Raw genomic sequence first — 18,551 nt, 5'->3', positions numbered from 1 at the left:
TCATAAAAGTCACCGTCTTTGTCTCCACTGTGATAGTGAAACTCCATCCACACGGTGGTCAAAGGGTTTCATTCGATATTTCAGGTTTTGTTGTGATTTTCAGTGTAGAAAACATTTAACAGTCTAATGGGTTTAATGGTATTTAGCATAAGCAAAGCCATTTTACAGCCATTTTATAGAATCATAGAATGGTTAGAGTTGGAAAGGACCTTAAGATCATCTAGTTCCAACCCCCCTGCCATGGGCAGGGACACGTCGCACTAAACCATGTCACCCAAGGCTCTGCCAACCTGGCCTTGAACCCGCCAGGGTTGGAGCATTCACAACTTCCTCAGGCAACCCATTCCAGTGCCTCACCACCCTCACTGTGAAGAACTTTTTCCTTATATATCTAATCTAAACTTCCCCTGTTTAAGTTTGAAGCCATTACCCCTTGTCCTACCACTACGGTATGAAACATCCTTTGAGTTTTATACTTTTTGCTTCAGTACAGAGAAATTTCTCACAACCTTAAGACTTTTGCCCTTTTGTATTTCCTATTTTTTTTATTTTTATTTTTTTTTAAGGATTGTCCTTAACTATTTTTCTTTATTCTCATTTCTCCCTGTAAAATCTTATACATGTGATGTGCAGGGTGTGCTTTTGCAGTAGGCAGCTGGAAACTCAAAAGTAGTTAGTATTAACTGAGGCACCAGGAAGCTGAAATATTGATACCTGTGAGGTTTTCTTCTCTCTGCACTATGTTTTGCTGTTTTAGAAGTGCTCTTTTACTGTTTAACTCTTTATGGTTTTTTATCCTTAAGCTATGTTTTTAACTGAGTGAGGAATTCACCTCCTTGCATCAAATAAAACAAACTTTCATTAGTCAGAGGTGATTATCGGAATTTTTACAGGGGTTTTTGTGGCACGTGTTATTGATCTGAAGCACTGAAAAGGAATTTTTGCAGGACAGCCATTGCTGCTGAGCCACAGCTTTCCATTCCACCTCTGTACTGACTTTGATCTTCATATTCCATGAGAATAGAGCTTAACAACACAAACCACATTTTATTCCTTACTCTTTAGATATTCCTCACCCCACCCCTCAATGTTTTTCCTGCTATTTTTAGATTATTGTGTCCTTGCCTCCTTAGTGCTGTTTTGGGTAAAAATAAATTTTCTCTGAAGTTTACTTGAGAAGTGCTGCGGGGCAAGACCCAGGTAAGCACCTCCTGCAGAATTTGATCCATTTGCGCTCCTGCTCACACATATATGCAATAGGTGAAATTGCCATCCTGTGTTCTAGTGGCTAGAACCAGAGGTAGCTGTTGTCAGCACACCTGAATCTCTCCAAAATTGAATTCTAAGGCTGTAACTTGGTCTTGGCAAGTTTTTTAACCTCCCCTTTCTGTGGGTTCCTTACCCAGAAATAAACAGTATTAACTTGTCTTTCTGAGGCGCTTTAACGCTTTGGCTGGAAGGTTCTTTCAAGGTGTGTCATGGTTTTGTTTTGTACCATGATGCTGATAGCTGAGCATCTTGCACCCACTGTGCCAAAATAACAGAGAGCAATGGTTGGACTTTTCTGTTCTTAGCTGCAGAGATGCTTTATCATTCTCAATTCCAGTCCTACATATCATGGCATTTCTTTGAGATGAAAAGGAGCTACTCTGGTGAAGCCAAGCATAAAAGGTATGCACAGAGTTCAGAACTAAAGTAACATAGATCTTGAAATTGCTGATGTCTGTAAACACTATTTTGCAACAGTTTTTAACATGTGAAATGATGTGTGATGAAGATCATGAATCGATCAAATTATAGTGAAGAGTATAAGATGACAGCATAGGCCAGAGAATGGCAGCAGTGCTGAGTCTGTACTGCTTACCTCTGGTCTGGCAGCATTTTCTATCATAAATCTGTTTAGTTTATATCTAGGCCATAAAACCTTAGTTCAGGCTGAAATGTAGCAAGATAGACTGTAGTTAAAAAATTGTGCATTTACAGAAAAATACATCAGTAATTTGTAAATTAAAATTGCAGCACTTTAAAAACCATTTATATTCCATATAAATCTGTGTGATCAGTCCTATTTAAAACTTGCTGTCTCCTTTGCTTCATCAAATTCCTTTTGCATTGAGTTTCGTATACATATTTGACTTACTCTTAGAAAATACTCCTTTATACTTTTTGTAATTAGAAGGGGGAACTTGCTGAGACTTGAGGAGGTTAATGGGTGAAGGCTGAAATGAGTTTTAGGGTTTTGCTTAAAAGACTGGATGTATGTAAGGGTAACAAGAATACATGATTGTCACTAACAGAAACTGAAAAAGGAATATTTACAATCCTCAGGGTTGCTTTGTTAGGAGATTTAGTGTCAGCTTATCCCATGTTTCTTCTTCATTTTCTTTCATGCTTCCACATGCATGTGGAGCACAACGGAGCCTGGCAAGTCCCCATGTGTCTACTGAATACTGGAAGTACATCAGTGTAATCTATATTAAAATGATTTTCTTTTAAAAATAAGGTAACTAAACATTTGGCATATACATCCTGTGGCCCTTGATTAATGGAAAAATAAGAGCTCTATTTTAGAATGACAAGGTCTTTTTATTATTACATCACTAATAACAAAAGGATAGTGGCATCAGAGGACCTACTGTGATCTGTACGATCTCTTTGCAGTCACATTAGAAATTATCTGTAAATCAGTTTGACAGAGTTCATCAGTTTGAGCAATACATGCTGGGTGCATGCCCCAGTACGCATGCTGAAAGGGATGTTCAACTTACCATTAGCTCAAAATCCATTCTGGTTTTTGTAGAATGTTGTGAAATCAAGTGGAAGGAATAAAACATCAGTGAAAGAGGGAGAGTTAAACACCAGCTGACAAGAGCCAGGTTACAAGGAATTGGCAATAGTAGAGCTTTGTGCTCAGTTTATATGCAGAGGGGGTTGTACCAGGAAGAACACCAAAAGACATCTTTTAAGGCAAAATAAGATTTAGTTTCTTGCTCTTTGCTAGTGTGGAGGACTGCAGCAAGGAGAGTGGCTCTTGGAGGCCTGCTCTTCAGCTCCAGGCAGTGTTACAGGGGTGACACTGCCCCTGACAGGGCAGTTCACTTTGTCCCCAGAGAATCGGGGTATCTGGAGGGTAGCTGCAGGTACGGCTGTCCAGTTTTGGGAAGACCGTGGATTATAAGTGGGTTAAATGGTAGTGAGTTTGGTCCCAGTTCTACGTATCAGCTCTGAGGTTCAGCTTCTTGGATTTAGACATTTTAAGGTAGTATTTTTGTTCTAGCTTTAGTAGTTGTCTAATGAGAGACACTTTTTGTCACCTGAGGTATAATGTTTCATGCAATAGTTAACTCCTACTGATTACTTTGAAGAACTTAAGAGATTTAATGTTTCTGAAGCAAAAGGAAAAATAATAGTGTAACTGAAATCTTCTTTATTCACAAGCCAAATGTAACCCAGTAATTCACACTGTGAGGCTCCATTTACAGCACTCGCATTGTCCGTCCCGTGGCTTGCCATGCACATGTACTTCTTGAAGAAACTGCCAAGTATAACTTTGCTCTTTTCAAGGGGACAGTTTTGTACTTGTGGAACTCTTTTCACATCCCAACTTGAACATGGTCCAGGATCTCGGAGATCAGTGGCGATCTTGGAACCACTGGAATGACAGGATGTTTTCAGGTGCCGTGTTGTAATTTTTTTTGGCTACTGTGGCTGGTATTGTAGTACCTGGTAGTTTAACTTCTTGATTTCAGAGATTTGGTCATGGCGTTTCCTGTTTTGTAGTCTGCTTCCTCAGCAGGATTGCTCTCTCAGCCTCTTTCAGGGCTACAAGAGGCAAAACAGAACACAACCCTTCCAGCCTTAGCCTGGTAGCTTCACTGAAAAGCACGCTGCTATAGCCAGTGATCTTTTTGGATAAATTTTGCCCTCCTTCCTCCCACCCCTAATTAAAAAACAGCATCTTGATAACACAGCAGCAAATGCACATTAATATCAAACAGAATTTTCACTACCGTTTTCATATTAACATAGGATGTCAGTATGTAGAGTTAGCTAGATCTGCACATGGGACCATTCTTGCTGTTAAAGGCTTTAGGCTGGAATAGAGCCCCATATTTTTAAAAGAAATGCAACATTTCCAGATCAAATACTAATTACATGCTATATAGAATTGTATTTTCCAAACAAATTTTATAAATAAAAAGCTAGGCCTTTCAAACCATCAGCAGTATTAATTTTGGATTTGAAAGATAAACAGCTACCTAACTGTGAGTTAGAAAAATACTGGCCTAGGTTGCATAAAAACCTCCATTAAATAAATAAGTTTTCACTATGAAAATTCAGTGGCATTGTACTTTAAAAAACCATAATGAAGTAACCATCCGTTAGTGATACTCAAGTAGCTTATCACAAATCACATACACATATAGGAAGTCAGATGGCCAAAAAAGGCTATGTCCTGGATTAACACATAGCTCAACAGAAAGTACTCTTGGTATGCTCTGCTCCTTCATCATAACTTCCTGACTGTTGTTGAAGTGATCAACTGCAAATCCCGCTACCCTTCTCCCCGAGGCTGCCTTGCTGTCCCAGAAGGTCCAACACCCCAAAGGCTGACAGAGAAGGTGACTGTGGTTGTGGTCTTGTGCCTTTGCCCCTCAGACCACCGGTTTAATCTCAGGGTGATTTACAGTGAGTGGTTCTGGCTTCCAGTCTGGTTGGAAAAAGTGAATATTGAATGTCCGTGCCCAGTTCTCAAACACTCGTTTCTCTGTGATGAAACGGTGATGGCTGCCCTTCCGTCCCCGCTCGTGTGACATGTACATTGTGCATTCGTCAGGTCCCAGAGGTTCGTAATAATGATAAGGTACTGAAAGATGATTAGGATCCCTGTGGAAGAGAGAAAACAGATGGAAGACCAAGATGTTCTTTTTCACTGATTGAAAAGATGCTATCTTTAATAAACTGATGGGCTTAAATCCACTTTTTCTCCCAGTTAAACCAAATTTCTAGGTGGCTGCATTGTTTTTGCATATTTAATACATCAAAATGGGGCAGAGGTGTTTCTTTGCTCTTTCTATTGCTTTCCTTTAATCCCCGCCTCCCAGTTAAATAAAGGACAGCAGTAGCTCAAAAACAAGGGAGAGTGCTGCAGGGCTGTGTTACTCTGAAATTTGAAGCAAAGTGCTTAAAAGATTTATGTCTAGATTGTGATTTGTAAAAAAACCTTGCAGAGGTGTTTACTAAACTGGGGAAGAAGGAGGAGAGGGAGAGAGAGGGAAGTGGTTATCTGTGTCACATCAGCTCAGCAGAGCATTCCCAGCATGGTACACAAGGTTCTGAGGGCACATCACTGAGTGCATATGCATGCTAGGTCAGTGATACAGTCTGCTGTTGCTGGATTTATAATCATACATCTGATGCACAAATGAGTTCTTTCTGATTTTACAATGGCAACTTTCATGTATCTAAGCTAAAAATTAAAACTGTTAAGCCATAGTATCCTCCTGACCTTGTGAGCCCATCGGCATTAACCAGCAGGAGATGTGTACTCTTGTGGTGACACACAGGGTATGCTGAAAACCAATTAGATATTTAGGATGAAGTTCATTTTAGCAGTTCTAACCTCAGTGTTTTGATGTTATGTTCTGTAAAAGGCACATCTGTATTACAATAAGCCAGTGATTCATTCTCCTTTTATTTTCTATGTTAAACTGTACCCGTTATGTTTTTACTTTGGGCACAGGCATTTTGGGCTGACAAGGACTCGTACAACCCTCTATCATAAATTCAAAGAGAGATGTCCCAGACAGAATGAACCCAATTGTACCGATCTCCACAGTTCCTATCAACAAACTATTCTGTAGTGCCAGAAAAATAAATCCAAACATTACCATTTAGTGAAGCCTTGGAACTGTTCGGTGTTAAAGCCCGAGCTGAACAGGACACCCTAGTACAGAGCAAGAAATCTCATGCAGATTCTGGGCTGTCAGCTTTAATATAGAGTTGATTATTTTCGTTTTGAAGAGCTAATATTTAAGCTCACTTTCAATTGAATGCATCTCCAACCTGTCAGTATTCTGTCCCGGTCATTATTTTTACTGTGTAATTCTGTCACCTACACAATTCTCTAGTTTTTCTTATTTTACCATTACCCATACTGTATATGCAGTGGTAATGTACAATATTGCTGCTGTTTTCCATTTGTCCCATAGATTAATGTTTTAATTCAATCAATCTAGCTTCCTTGTAACACAACACGGTGATCAATCACAAAAGACGAGAATAACAATAAAATTACATTTCTAGAATAAGATGGATTCTAAATTTACTATATATATTCCCACCGGAATACGTAAGAGTGAAAAGAAATCCTTCAATACCTTACCTACAGAAAACATACTTGTAATGCAAAAAATAACCCTTCATATAGAATCATAGAATCATAGAATCATAGAATAGTTAGGGTTGGAAAGGACCTTAAGATCATCTAGTTCCAACCCCCCTGCCATGAGCAGGGACACCACACACTAAACTATGTCGCCCAAGGCTCTGTCCAGCCTGGCCTTGAACACCTCCAGGGTTGGAGCATTCACAACTTCCTTGGGCAACCTATGCCAGTGCCTTACCACCCTCACTGTGAAGAACTTCTTCCTTATATCTAACCTAAAGTTCCCCTGTTGAAGTTTAAACCCATTATCCCCTCTCCTACTACTAGAGTCCCTAATGAAGAGTCCCTCCCCAGCATCCTTGTAGGATATATAGAAATCTAATACTTTTTTAAAAGCCACAACTATTAGATCTCAATCTTCAATTAATTTTTTACAGACTTTTTTGATAAATTGGACCTCTTATTATAATCTCTTAAGTGAATTATTTGTATGGTTACTGTAAGTCAGGATACATTTTAATGTACTAAATGCATAGGCCTCTGCCTCTCATTTAGACTGCTCTTCCTTTCTGTACTGCAGCTGGATTTTACTCGTGTTCTCGAGGGTAAACCTGTGTTGCTCAGTGTAAATGAGCTGCTTTAACGTTCGGATTAGTAAAGTTGAAATCAGACGTTGAACAAATGCAGTAACAGTGGGAAAAAGCTCAGTACTGCAGCAGATTTGGCCAGGATCCTCCTCTGTCTATCTCCTCATCCCACCCCTTTTTGTTATGAAGGCCTGAGCTGGGTTTGCAGAAAATCATTTGCTGTACATCTCTTCCCTATTCCTTTGCTGTGACTGAAATTAGCAATGGATGACGGTTGATAACTGGAAGAAGATTTCTCTTGAAGGATCTATAGGAAAGTTGGGTAATTTTTTTCTCCACACAAAACTCAGAGTATACAGGTACAGGGTGTTGGTGGAAGAAATGGAGAGAGCAAGGCTTGATAGTGGTCCTCTTGCTTCTCCCTCACTCTGGTAACTTAGTATTCACCTAGGGTTGCACTCTTCTGTTGCCTCTTTGAAGCAGTATTTTGAAACCTGCACCTCCCAGTAAGTGCTTTCTCTCTTATGTTACTTGTATTCTACCAGTGGATATTTTAGCAATGGGCTCCATTTTGAAGACAGGGATTCCACACTGCATCAAAGGTTTTGAAGCTAGCACCAGAGTGTCCTAAGTGGATGCCCTTAGCAACAGGCAGTAATGAGTCACTGTATTTTGTGTAATGTCCTATCAGAAACAATCCAGAGCCAACTGCTGCACAGGGCCTGGCAGGAGAGAGAGGCAGGGGAGCATGGTTCAGGCACCCTGTGGGGTTCAGGCATCCTCTGGTAGGTGCTGTCAAGGCTTGCACGCAGGTCTACTGGCTGAACTGGAGGTGAATTCAATGCAAAAATGAAAATGCTGGTAGCTTCAGAGTAGCTCTCCAAGCCTACTCTGCAGCTGACGGAGGCTTTGAAGCTAAATTCCAAATGTCGTATTTTGTCCTTAGGAACTCTGAAAGGCAGCTGGATACATAGGATGTTTTGTGTGAAGTCTTTCTCCTTTCGTGGGAGTTCTGGGTTCCACTAGATTGCATGCTAGTAAGGTTTGGATTTGAACTCTGGCTTGAGTAACTACACCGAAACCCAAATTAACTGTACGGTATTATCTTCTAACTCTGCAATTAGCTTGTGTCACCAGCAAATGAAATGCATGAGTAATTTCTATAAGGAAATTGCTTGCCACCTCATTTATTAATGTTAAAACAGATGCTGTTTTATCACTGACTGATACTGGACATTAATCTGTATTTTGTCAGACTTTGAATGCATATTAATATCACAGCTGGGAGAATCTAGGAAAGTTCCTCTGTAAAATACGTTGTACTTCCTGCCAACAGCCTGCCAGCACAGCAACCGCCTAAGCGCTTGTACCCAGTGTCAGTCTTCTACTGTTTGCCACTTCAGTGCACATTTTCCCACAGATGGTATCCACCCACAGTGAAAGCTGAAAATACAGCAAACAGTGTTTGCCTCATAAGAAACAAGGCAGAAAAACAAGGGCATCCCATATCACGTTCTGGTCAACATCTTCTTTTACAGATGAAGGGACATTATGAATCAACCCACTGAAGCTGTATGTATGCTTTGTAAAATAATTTGTATTTTGAAGCGTGAATAAAGGGTCGTTAATATGTTGAGTGATGGGCAAGGTGCTATGCCAGGACTGTGAAGCTTTCTGGATATTTTTTTGCCTTCTATTCCTAGGATCCCATTTCTTTGAGTTCTGTAAGAGCCCTGTTTGCCAAACCAATTATGCATTTTGTTATTAAGGTAATGAAGTGAGATTCAGGCATATGGACAAAATGGCATAACTGTCTCCCACACAGTTTACAGTCCTGTGAGCACCCCTTCTTCCACCAAGCCCCAGGAAATGTAAACTAGCAACAACTGCTTTTTTGCACTTGATTTAAAGCAATTGAAAGAGGCATGGGGGAGGTAAGAAAACACTAGATTTAAGAGCTGTACCCAAAGGAATAAATTAAAGGATTTCAAATGCCAGTTTTCAGGCAAATTATCACAGATGGGAAATGGCCTGGCAGTCAAATGAGGATTCTTATAGGAAAATTATCTGGTTCCATAATTGTAGCAAAAATTATTCATATTAGTTAAAATAAGGCTTAGAATTAAGTTTTAAGTTTCTGGTAGTTCAAGAAGGCCCATGAAGAGGAGGGGGGTTAAAAAGGGCTCTTCTCACTGGCACTTCAAGTCTTCCTTGTGTGCATGAGTAGCCAGAGATGCCTGCAAGGAATAAGCCTCTTGCTGCTACAGATACTCCAGTGTTGGAGTTACTACAAGCTGCATTAAGGCTTGTCTGTGTCCTTCCCACATACTGCTGGTGCTGCAGAGCCACCACAAAGAAGAGCAGCAGCACTGAAGTGCCTTCAGGAAGGGTGGTACAATCTGTGCACCACCATCTAGCTGCTTTAGTAGGGAGGCAAGAGGAAAATCCTTGATATCCCAGTTTAGGAGGGAGTCCTGTGCATACAGCAGGCTCCCAAAGGGAGCTCAGAGAGGGAAATGCTTCCCCTCTGGAGTGAGTTTGCTCCTGCAAAGGCTAGCATTGAGCACTGGAAAAAATACATCAGGATGGCTTGTCTTTCCTGTGAGAGGTGCACATGCTCTCCAAAATCTTTGCAATGTGCAAGGAAGCACAAGGTTTCATCTTACTCTAGAATGTGCAAGTCAGATGTATTTAACAGCATGAGAACAGCATCAAAACAATTAACCCTTACTACAGCAAAATAAAGGGATCAAAGATAGCATATAGCTTTGCTGTAAAGGACTAGAAATTTGTAATAATCAGGTCACCAATTCCAGTTCAGCTGTAAAAATCAATGTCCGGTGAAAGTAAATAGAAATGAACCTAAAAAATGCTGTTGCAATTAATAGTGACAAATCTTTTAGTCTGTACTCCAGACTCCTTCACCAGACTAATTTCCCTGCACGGGTGGGAAGCAATTTGGTTAATGATCTTAAGCTAATAATGTGTAGCAGAATCAACAGTATGATATTCACGGTACCTTTGAGATGTCCTTCACATTACAGATGTGATACTAATGGATTTCCATGACAGTGATCACCCACACTCATTACTCCACAAATTAATACTTAAAAAATAATGGGTACTGCTGCAGTTTCAACTTGGTGAGACTAACTCTGAATAGAAAAAAGAGGTTTGGGTTTATTTTAATCTCAGTGACTCTTTCGTTGCACAGCAACGGAAGTACCTATACCATCTTGTGCACACACATGAGAAATAGGGTGAGGTTTGTTGTTTTTGAGGTTTATTTGGTCAGTTTTTTCATGGTCATGAATTTTTTCATGGTATATTTGTATTTTGTCTGACTGAAAACCAGGAAATATGGCTTAAAATTACAGAACATTTCTTTCTTTCTACTATTCTATTTTGTTGTCTTATGTCTTTGAAAGGAAGTGGTGTTTAACTTCCTTAATGAGTGGCTAAAGAGCAAACTAAGGTTAACTGTATTTATGGTGAGACATTGTTTTTGTAGATCTTCATGGATAGCTTCTTCCAGGCATGGCAACTGCAGTTTCCCTCTTCATCACATGGCAAATAAACCTGAAGTAAAGACACTTTATATTCTTTTGAAATTACCTTTTCCCTTTTTACAAAAGGGTGAGTGTACCTTTATGTTAGGATTTTTTTTATACCAGCTGTAAGCACTATTACAGCTATCAATGGTAGGATTGATTACAGCCTTTCTTCTGTTATAATTTAGTATTATATCCATTTGATTTTAGGGTATCAACTATATGAAAGCCTTTCATATGGTTTCTGTGACAATTTTAGCCTTTCTTAAAACCAGCTTTTTTTCTTTTTCAGTTTTTGTTGGGTTTTTGTTTTGTTTTGTTTTGTTTTTATTAAGTATATGTATCTAAACTAATCTGACTTTGCCTGAAAAGTCAGTATTGAACATTGCTTGGCAGTGAATTGTGGTCTTCTGCAGTTTCAGATCATCAGTTTATTCAGGAATTACTTCCATGTGCTACTGGAATACAGCCACTTCTGGAGTAAGACAGACCAGCCACTTACAGAAACTGAAGATACGTGTCTTGGCCAACTGCAGTGACAGGGGAACTGAAATGCTGTGCTCTGGAAGGTATTTATGTTGTCTGGAATATCTAATCTGGTTTGTTATTTTCCTTGGAGAGTTCATGATGAAATCTGGCAGTACATCACAGCATTTATCATTAGAGTTCTGTTATAATTTGTAGAAATTCTCACAAAGTGGTATTTAGTGTTGACATTTTATACTGTAATTTCTTCAGGGATTTCTGCTATGTGCCCAGGACAAATGCAGATTCCTGAATGATCCTTTCAGTGCTCAGAAAGAAGTCAAAGCAGTCCTGTTCTCTGACAGATGAGCTAACCTGTCACTGCAGCCTTGCTCCCTTTGCCCCTGAAAAGCATCTTGAATTAGTCAATGAACCAGACCTCAATGAGATCACTCTATTTGCAACACAAAATTCAAACAAATACTTCTTAGTGAAAGGGATTCATGAGCAGTTGACAAAGGATTGCACTGATGCCATTGTTCCAGAATTCCAGCTCCGTGCATCGCTGGTGACCGAACAGTGCAGATGGGATCAGGATGAGGTGTGGGCACACAAGTACGTTTTTCTGAAAGGCCAGAGTGCAGGGCCTAGTAATGGATGGACAGGTGATAGTTAAGTCAGCATAAAGACTGGTGATGTAAAACAAGTATGTATGAATTTATACTAGATCAGTACTTTGCATTATGTGGCTAAATGTGATTTTGGTCCAGTACCTGGAATCTTGAAGATTGTTTTTCTGTATAACTGATCCACAGCGGGAAGCCTTAACCAGCAGCTTGGGTCTGAGTCCCAAATGTGACTGGAGGCACAATGTAGCCGTAAAATGTACCCAAGCTGTTAGTTCATAAACAGTGTGAAGGGGTGTTGTGGTTTAAGCCCAGCTCCCACAGGCAGAATTTGTGTGCTGCTGCTTCTACCACTTGCAGCCCATGCCCTGAATGCCCAAAATGGGTGATTACAGGAATGATCATCTATTCTGTGTAGATCCAAATCCTGTTTGTTTTTTGGGTTTGGTTTTTTTTGGTGGGGATTATTTAGGAAGTTAGTTGACTGGAAGACTGGGATTTATGTGACAGATACAACAATTTTAACTGAGTTGAACAGAAAGTTCAATTTAGAAACTAGTCACTGTGAGAACTCTGTTATTAGCTGGGGGGAAACTTTAAGAACAAAAGTAATGTTTTCCAGTTCTACTTTTTTCCAGATTAATTTCATGCCAATTATTGCATTACTTTTAGCTGATAAATATTCAGAGACTAAAAGAAACCAGCAAGATGGATTAATTCTCCCACACTACAAACAACATTTTTAAATATTTTATATAACATAATTAAATGCTGTTTGTTGTTTTCAGAATCAGATCTTGGGACATGTTAATTAATTGCTTTAAGAGGACTGAAGATGTTGCAGAGGAAAAAAATTAGAAGATTCAGATATTTATCGGTAACATTCAACCTTGTTGGCTAATAATGGTTCCAAAATAAATCCTACCTGCAGAAATCCGGTGGCACCATGCCATAAACATTTATCCTGTCACAGAGCTCTAATGCGATAGACATTGTGAACCAGCCCGTGCTAAGCCAAGTGTTGGATATCTTCCTGAAAGCAAAAACATGATTAAGTTTCTAGGCTGACAAATAATTCGTGATATATCTGAAGCAGTTTCTGGGCATTTTTTTCATTCTTGTGAAAGGTTATGAAAATTGGGCAACCAAGACTACTTTGCCTGTTCACCTTTTAAGGCTTTTGCTAGTGTCTTCTGTCAGCAGACTAATCTATGCAGAAACTGTCCTTGCTGTAATTAATTTTGGGCACAGCAATGTTAATATTTAGCTGACCTTTTGTTAAGTTTACTGTAAGTGACTGAAACTCCATGTCCTATATTTATAATCTTCTCGTAGTAATCTATACACATTTATAATCACTTACTAAGTGCTCAGGAAGATGCATCATGAAGGGTGAAGAGGGCTGCTTAAAATGCTGCCTCCCACAATATGCAAAGAAGCCTGTGTGCTGGAGTGAGATCGGGCCTCAAGTGCTTGGTCTAACCCTCCTTCCTCTTACCCCATCCATGATCTGATTTCTAGAAGCTCCCAGCCCCTCACTGTGATTGCTGGCAAGAAACTCTTATCCAGCTTGGGAACGATCCTGCCCTGAGTCCCCTCCCTGCCTGGTGGGCACTTTGAATATGAGTGACAATATTGCAAGGGAGCCCTCTAAGGCAGCTCCTTTCCTGGCCGCCTCTGCAATCTGGGAGAAACCTTCAAAAGAAGCACAACTGATCCCAGCATTATTCATGCAAAATAGGAGAGATCTCCATATAACTGCTCACAGATGTAAGAGGTTTAGAAGCTGTGCTTAAACTTTGCTGTATCACAGGTTCTGATCTGCAAAATGGCAACAGTAGTGTTTCCTCTTCCTAGCATTTGCCCGTCCTTACTGTTTAGTGTGCAAGAGCTGGGTACTAAAATGGTTACTGGTTGCTTGGCACCAGGCACTCAAAGTCTTGGTCCTATGTTAAGTTCCTGCACTGTCCTTATGCTGGAGGAATGTTGGCAGTCTTGTAACAGGAGGGTCAAGGAAATGCCAGAGAGCAGCACATCTTAGTGTTGTAAAGGCATGTTTAGGGGCAGCCCTACAGGACTGAGCTGGGCACCTCTCTTAGAAACGGAGGCACATAAAGTTGGGAGACTCATCTATAGATGAGTCTCAAAACCAAGTTCACTCAAAGGTCTCTCTTCAAATGCTGTTAAAGGAGACAACCAGTCTCCCTAATGGCTCCTCACTCCGCTAGAAAAGTTCTGCAGGCAGATGTTCAAGCTGGTGTCATCTGTGACCCAGAAAGGCCTCAGATTCCTGATGACAGCCTGTCAGTGACTGGCTCCCCTTTAATCTCTTGCTAAAGCTGAGGCACCACGAGCAGGCTCGTGGATAGCTTGTGCACTGTATCACATTGTACTAATGTGGAATGTACATAAACCCCATTCCACCACACCTATATCTATCTGCCTGACACCTGTGAAGTCTTGTGACCACCCCCCTACCCCCCCAAAAAAAAAGCACAGCAAAGAACTCTCATCAGAGCAGTCACCTGGGAATTCCAGGTGTTGACCTCAGTCCAAGACCATTTTTTACAGTGACAGCAGAATGCCCCACAGTCCTGGAAGCAGGGAACTGAAGCCACAACAGCCACTGTGAGCAAGTGCCAGTGATCACTGAGTAATTCGGTAGGCAAGCAGCTTCCCAAGCTAATGCTAAACAAGTTGGTTCCAAGTAGTTCACCAACAGGGCAGTAGGAGGGAGATGTTTTGAGCACTGTCAGATTAAGAAATGCCTTGTACTGAGGTTCTCAGTTTCCTCAGTGAATTAGGTTACAAAGAAAAAAACCCACGTGGTAGTATCAGTACCTGCTGCTTAAAAGGCACTTCTAAACATATGGGAACTCTTTAAGCAAAAGTGTCTGAAGGAGGCTGGAGAGCCTAGGTAGTTTGTCCTTTCCTTTGTGGGGCACCTGACAGTGTGTGAACACCTGAAATGTACGTTTTTATTGCTCCTGACATACAGACTTTCAGGCTAAGCTAGCATTTGGAGAATAACATGATTTAAGCATCTCATTAGTTCCAATTATGGAGCCTTATTTATTTTCTGAATTTGCACTTAAGCTTGGGGGTGGCGGTGCAATTTGTCACATGTTGTAGCTGGGTCATAAGCTCAGCAGAGGCCTTCAGGCACTGAAACAATATACTGAAACCAGTAAATAATTTTTGGCTCAAAATTATTAGGAAAGGGAAATACAGAGAAAAACTTTAAAAAATTGTTTTCCTGCCGCTAGAGAGTTTCTGAGCCTGTGAATTGCGGGGTAAATCAGGAACACGGTCAGGCTAAGAGTACTTTGGAGTACTTTGCGCAAGGCCACTGTTTTAGCTGCCTAAGACTTTACATTTCAAAACCAAGGGAGCAATCATATCTAGACCATGACCGAAGTGGCTGGGCTTTATACAGGTCAGGCAACCCAGGTAGGCTGCCTGCTGGGTTAGTTTTCTTTTTGCTTACACACACTTAGACTGTAACTTAATGTTTCCAATACACAGGAGAATAACTGAATTTAAATAAACTAGCTTAAAAGCTGAACAATGAAATATATTTTAAAACTTACTCAAGTACCACTCTAGCCTCTTTAAATACTGTGTCTGTAGGACAGCAATAGAGAAACAGGGTTACAGTGTCTTGCCTTTTCATAAAAGATCTGAACAAGAGTCCAACAAAAGAATACTGTTTTTATACCTAATCAACTGTAATGAAAGAATATGAAGAACTGTCATGTGCTGATTAGGGGAAATTATCAGATATTCTTTTATATGCTGAACTAACGCACTGTGCTGATAATTCTGTAGTGCACACTAAATTACAATTAAAGGCCTTTCTGCTCCACCAAAATCTCATTTATAATCTCTATGGAAATACTCTTCCTGAAGTTATTTCATTTATGCTTCCTTTATCTAATTACTATAATATTGCTTCTGAATCATATTTTCTTAATGTACCCTTATTCAATTATAAAGTTATTTTCAAGTACAGTTACTTTATAATACCAAATACATTGGTCTGAAGCCTTTGTCATTCACCAAACTATTTAAGCGGCAGTGTTTTCTGAAGGTTTCCTTTCATTTCAAAATCAGCTTTTTTTTTTTTTTTTTTAAAAGCACAATACATCCAATTACCTTTATTCTCATCATTCTCAAGACAGAAATGAATGGTTTGATTATTGGAACCTTGTAATCAGGCTTCTCACTCCCTCCTTTGTTTTTTGCAGGCACTAATGTCAAGAGCTCAGCAGAAACCTCACAGGGAACAGCAAGCAGCGTTCTGGGCTGTATAATATTCTGCTCCTGCCCCCACAGCTACATAAATTTTCTCCCCTTACTAATTCCTTCCTACCCATGTTTCTTTTCATCTTCTCTCTCTTTTGCTGTACTGCCTATTCATTTATTTTCATCTTCCGTTTTAATCTTCTTAGTCCTTCAAGTATGCTGTATGTGTCCTCTAAAGGAGCAGTTCATACAGAGCAGAGCCTGCGAGTTCTTAAAAGCAACAGGGCTTGTTCATGCAGCTGAATTTTGCTAGTGTCCACATGCCCTTGATTCACATGGGGAGTAGAGGGTGCCCATGACTGAGTCTGCTATAAACTCGTTATGTCTCAAATGCCTTGAGAATATTTCAGAAGCCAAGTCTGAGCCTGGTGCCTGTGCAGAAACAGAAATGCTTTCATCACATGCACAACTATAGGCCTCTTGCTCCAGATGAGTGATGCAGAACCAGAAAGAGCAGCTTGCCTGAAATTGCAAAGCAAGTGTCAGGAAAGGAATGGGACCCTGGCTCTCCCTGGCAGAACTAACTGACCAGATTGAAGCAGGGGAGGTAAATTGTTCCTCAAAACCAGGAACTGCAAGTGGTCTTACACTGGAAGAGCAATCCAGGAAAGGAGGTGGCAGCGTACACTCCTTGTGTACAGGGTCTGACCCTTAGGACTGATGGTGGGCCATGGTACTGTGCTGCTACAGCTTTGTTAACTTACATGCCTTTGTAAACACTGGGTGTACAGATAGATAATCCTTTGCACTGTTCTTGGAGGGTTCAAATGCTTAATTCATCTTCTCACTTCACTGTACTCTAGGTGAACAAACCTGGGAAAGGCTGTAATACATCTGACTAGCAATCTCCCCTTGTTATCCTTCCTTCTCCTTCTGACAGAGGCAGTCTCTGGCAGAGACTCGCAAGCATTGATTTGAAGATGAAGAGAAAAGGACCTTTAATGGTAAGGAACTGACCAAATTACTGTGAGTCAGCCGAGAACTTAGATGAATAGTTTGATCCACTATAACTGAACAGTGCTCTGCAAGCAAACTGTGGGGGGTATGACAAAGGCAGCAAATGCCAAGCAAAGATACAGTCACAGTCGGCTAAAAAGGATACAAGTTTCCTTTAACATTGGTGCTGCCCTTGTTGTGCAGCCCAGAAAACACAGCCTGTGCTCTTGAGTCCTCCCTGCCCACAGAAGGATCAAGCCCAGCTCTTAACTTTGGTGTGTATGTATAGTATTTGTGAAGCTACAAAAATCTCACCATGAGTTACTGCACAATAAACCTACCTCTTCATTTGTACCTAAGTGGAGATCCTGTTCCACTTTCACAGCAGCATATTTAATAAGTAAAAAATAGGAGTTCTTTAAAAATAAATTTATTTCTTGCTAGGAAGTCTTTGGTTTAAATGCCCATTTTCAGACATTATATGTGAAAATGCTCAAGTCCTGCAGTGGGTCACTTACTAAAATCTGATTTGAAGATCTGCCTACAAGTCATAAACAGTCTCGTAAAGATGTAACTATCATAATAACTTTCCTTTTCCCAGTTGGAAGTATAAGATGAACTGCTTTGAAGCACCTAATGTATGACTAATGTTTATTTGTTTTACAAGAAGCTTTATAGCTGCAATCTTCCAAGAATGCTTAAATTCAATAAACAGCTATTATAATTCACTGAATGGTGGCATTTCCTCTATAAGAAAACATAACCTATCCATTCTGATTTTTCAGAATCAGTAAAAAAAAAACTTTCAGGTATATTACCCCAAAGTGAGACTTAAACAGCTCCTGCCTCCTTGGCTGTGTGAACAGTACATCCAGATTCTGGTATTCAGAGTTGATGAGGCAATACTCCATACAAATTATTTTGATGTGCATTTTTTACTTATGTTACAAGTTATGTTATTTGGCATGTCATATTATATTACAACTCATGAGGCAGAGGATTTAAGGGGTGTGATGATCCCTCTGAGCAGACCTGGAACTGGTGTATATATATAAACTATGTTATTTTACTACTGTATAATGTCCCCCAGATGTATCCATGTAATTTCTCACCTGTCTTTCCCAGTTTCCTGTTTAAAAAGGTCATCAAATTGAAGCATCTTGTGGCGAGAAATCATATATGCTTTTAATTGAGGCAGTATCTGATTCATCAGCTGCAGGTTATTATACACCAAGCCTTTACCATCTCTCCTCATGTAGCTGCTAGGACCCCAGAAGATAAACACGGCACCGTGGCTCATATTTAAGAGTTCGTTGCGATTTCGCAAAATCCTCTGAATACTGGAGTGTGCAATGACTCGAAGGCTCGTTTTGTTTCCAACATCTTTTCCATAACCTCGAGTAGGTGCATCATTCATTCGTATTACGCACTCTGTCTCGTCGATTCTGTCACCTTGTTTACTTCCCAGAAGGTGTCCAGAGCTGGTTACCAATGCACAGCTCTTGCAGTGCATCTTTAAAGGCTGCAAAGACACACATACTTCAAAATTAGCTGTAGACATCTTCCCACTCACTACATGATAACTATATTTTACATGAACATGGCATATTTTACAGCAAAACTCTCAGAGCACTCTACGTAAATCTCTGCCAGCAGTTTCCCCAAATAGCTGGGGACATACTACCTGTACATT

General features: G+C 40.2%; 1 protein-coding gene across 1 annotated transcript; it reads right to left on the bottom strand.

The window, feature by feature from the left end:
- Window positions 1–4,655: 4,655 nt before the first annotated feature.
- On the bottom strand, window positions 4,656–18,419 carry ST6GALNAC5 (ST6 (alpha-N-acetyl-neuraminyl-2,3-beta-galactosyl-1,3)-N-acetylgalactosaminide alpha-2,6-sialyltransferase 5). The gene is made up of 3 exons (XM_010010158.1): window positions 17,971–18,419; window positions 12,543–12,650; window positions 4,656–4,887 (listed from the first exon to the last, which is right to left on the bottom strand). The coding sequence occupies exons 1-3, from the start codon at window positions 18,417–18,419 to the stop codon at window positions 4,656–4,658; spliced, it is 789 nt and encodes a 262-aa protein (XP_010008460.1).
- Between the last annotated feature and the right edge of the window lie 132 nt (window positions 18,420–18,551).

This window comes from Nestor notabilis, unplaced genomic scaffold, assembly GCF_000696875.1.
Source record: "Nestor notabilis isolate BGI_N333 unplaced genomic scaffold, ASM69687v1 scaffold30282, whole genome shotgun sequence".
NCBI lineage: Eukaryota > Metazoa > Chordata > Aves > Psittaciformes > Psittacidae > Nestor > Nestor notabilis.
Note: the sequence above shows the minus strand (reverse complement) of the source record. Positions and strands in the feature narration are given on the sequence as shown.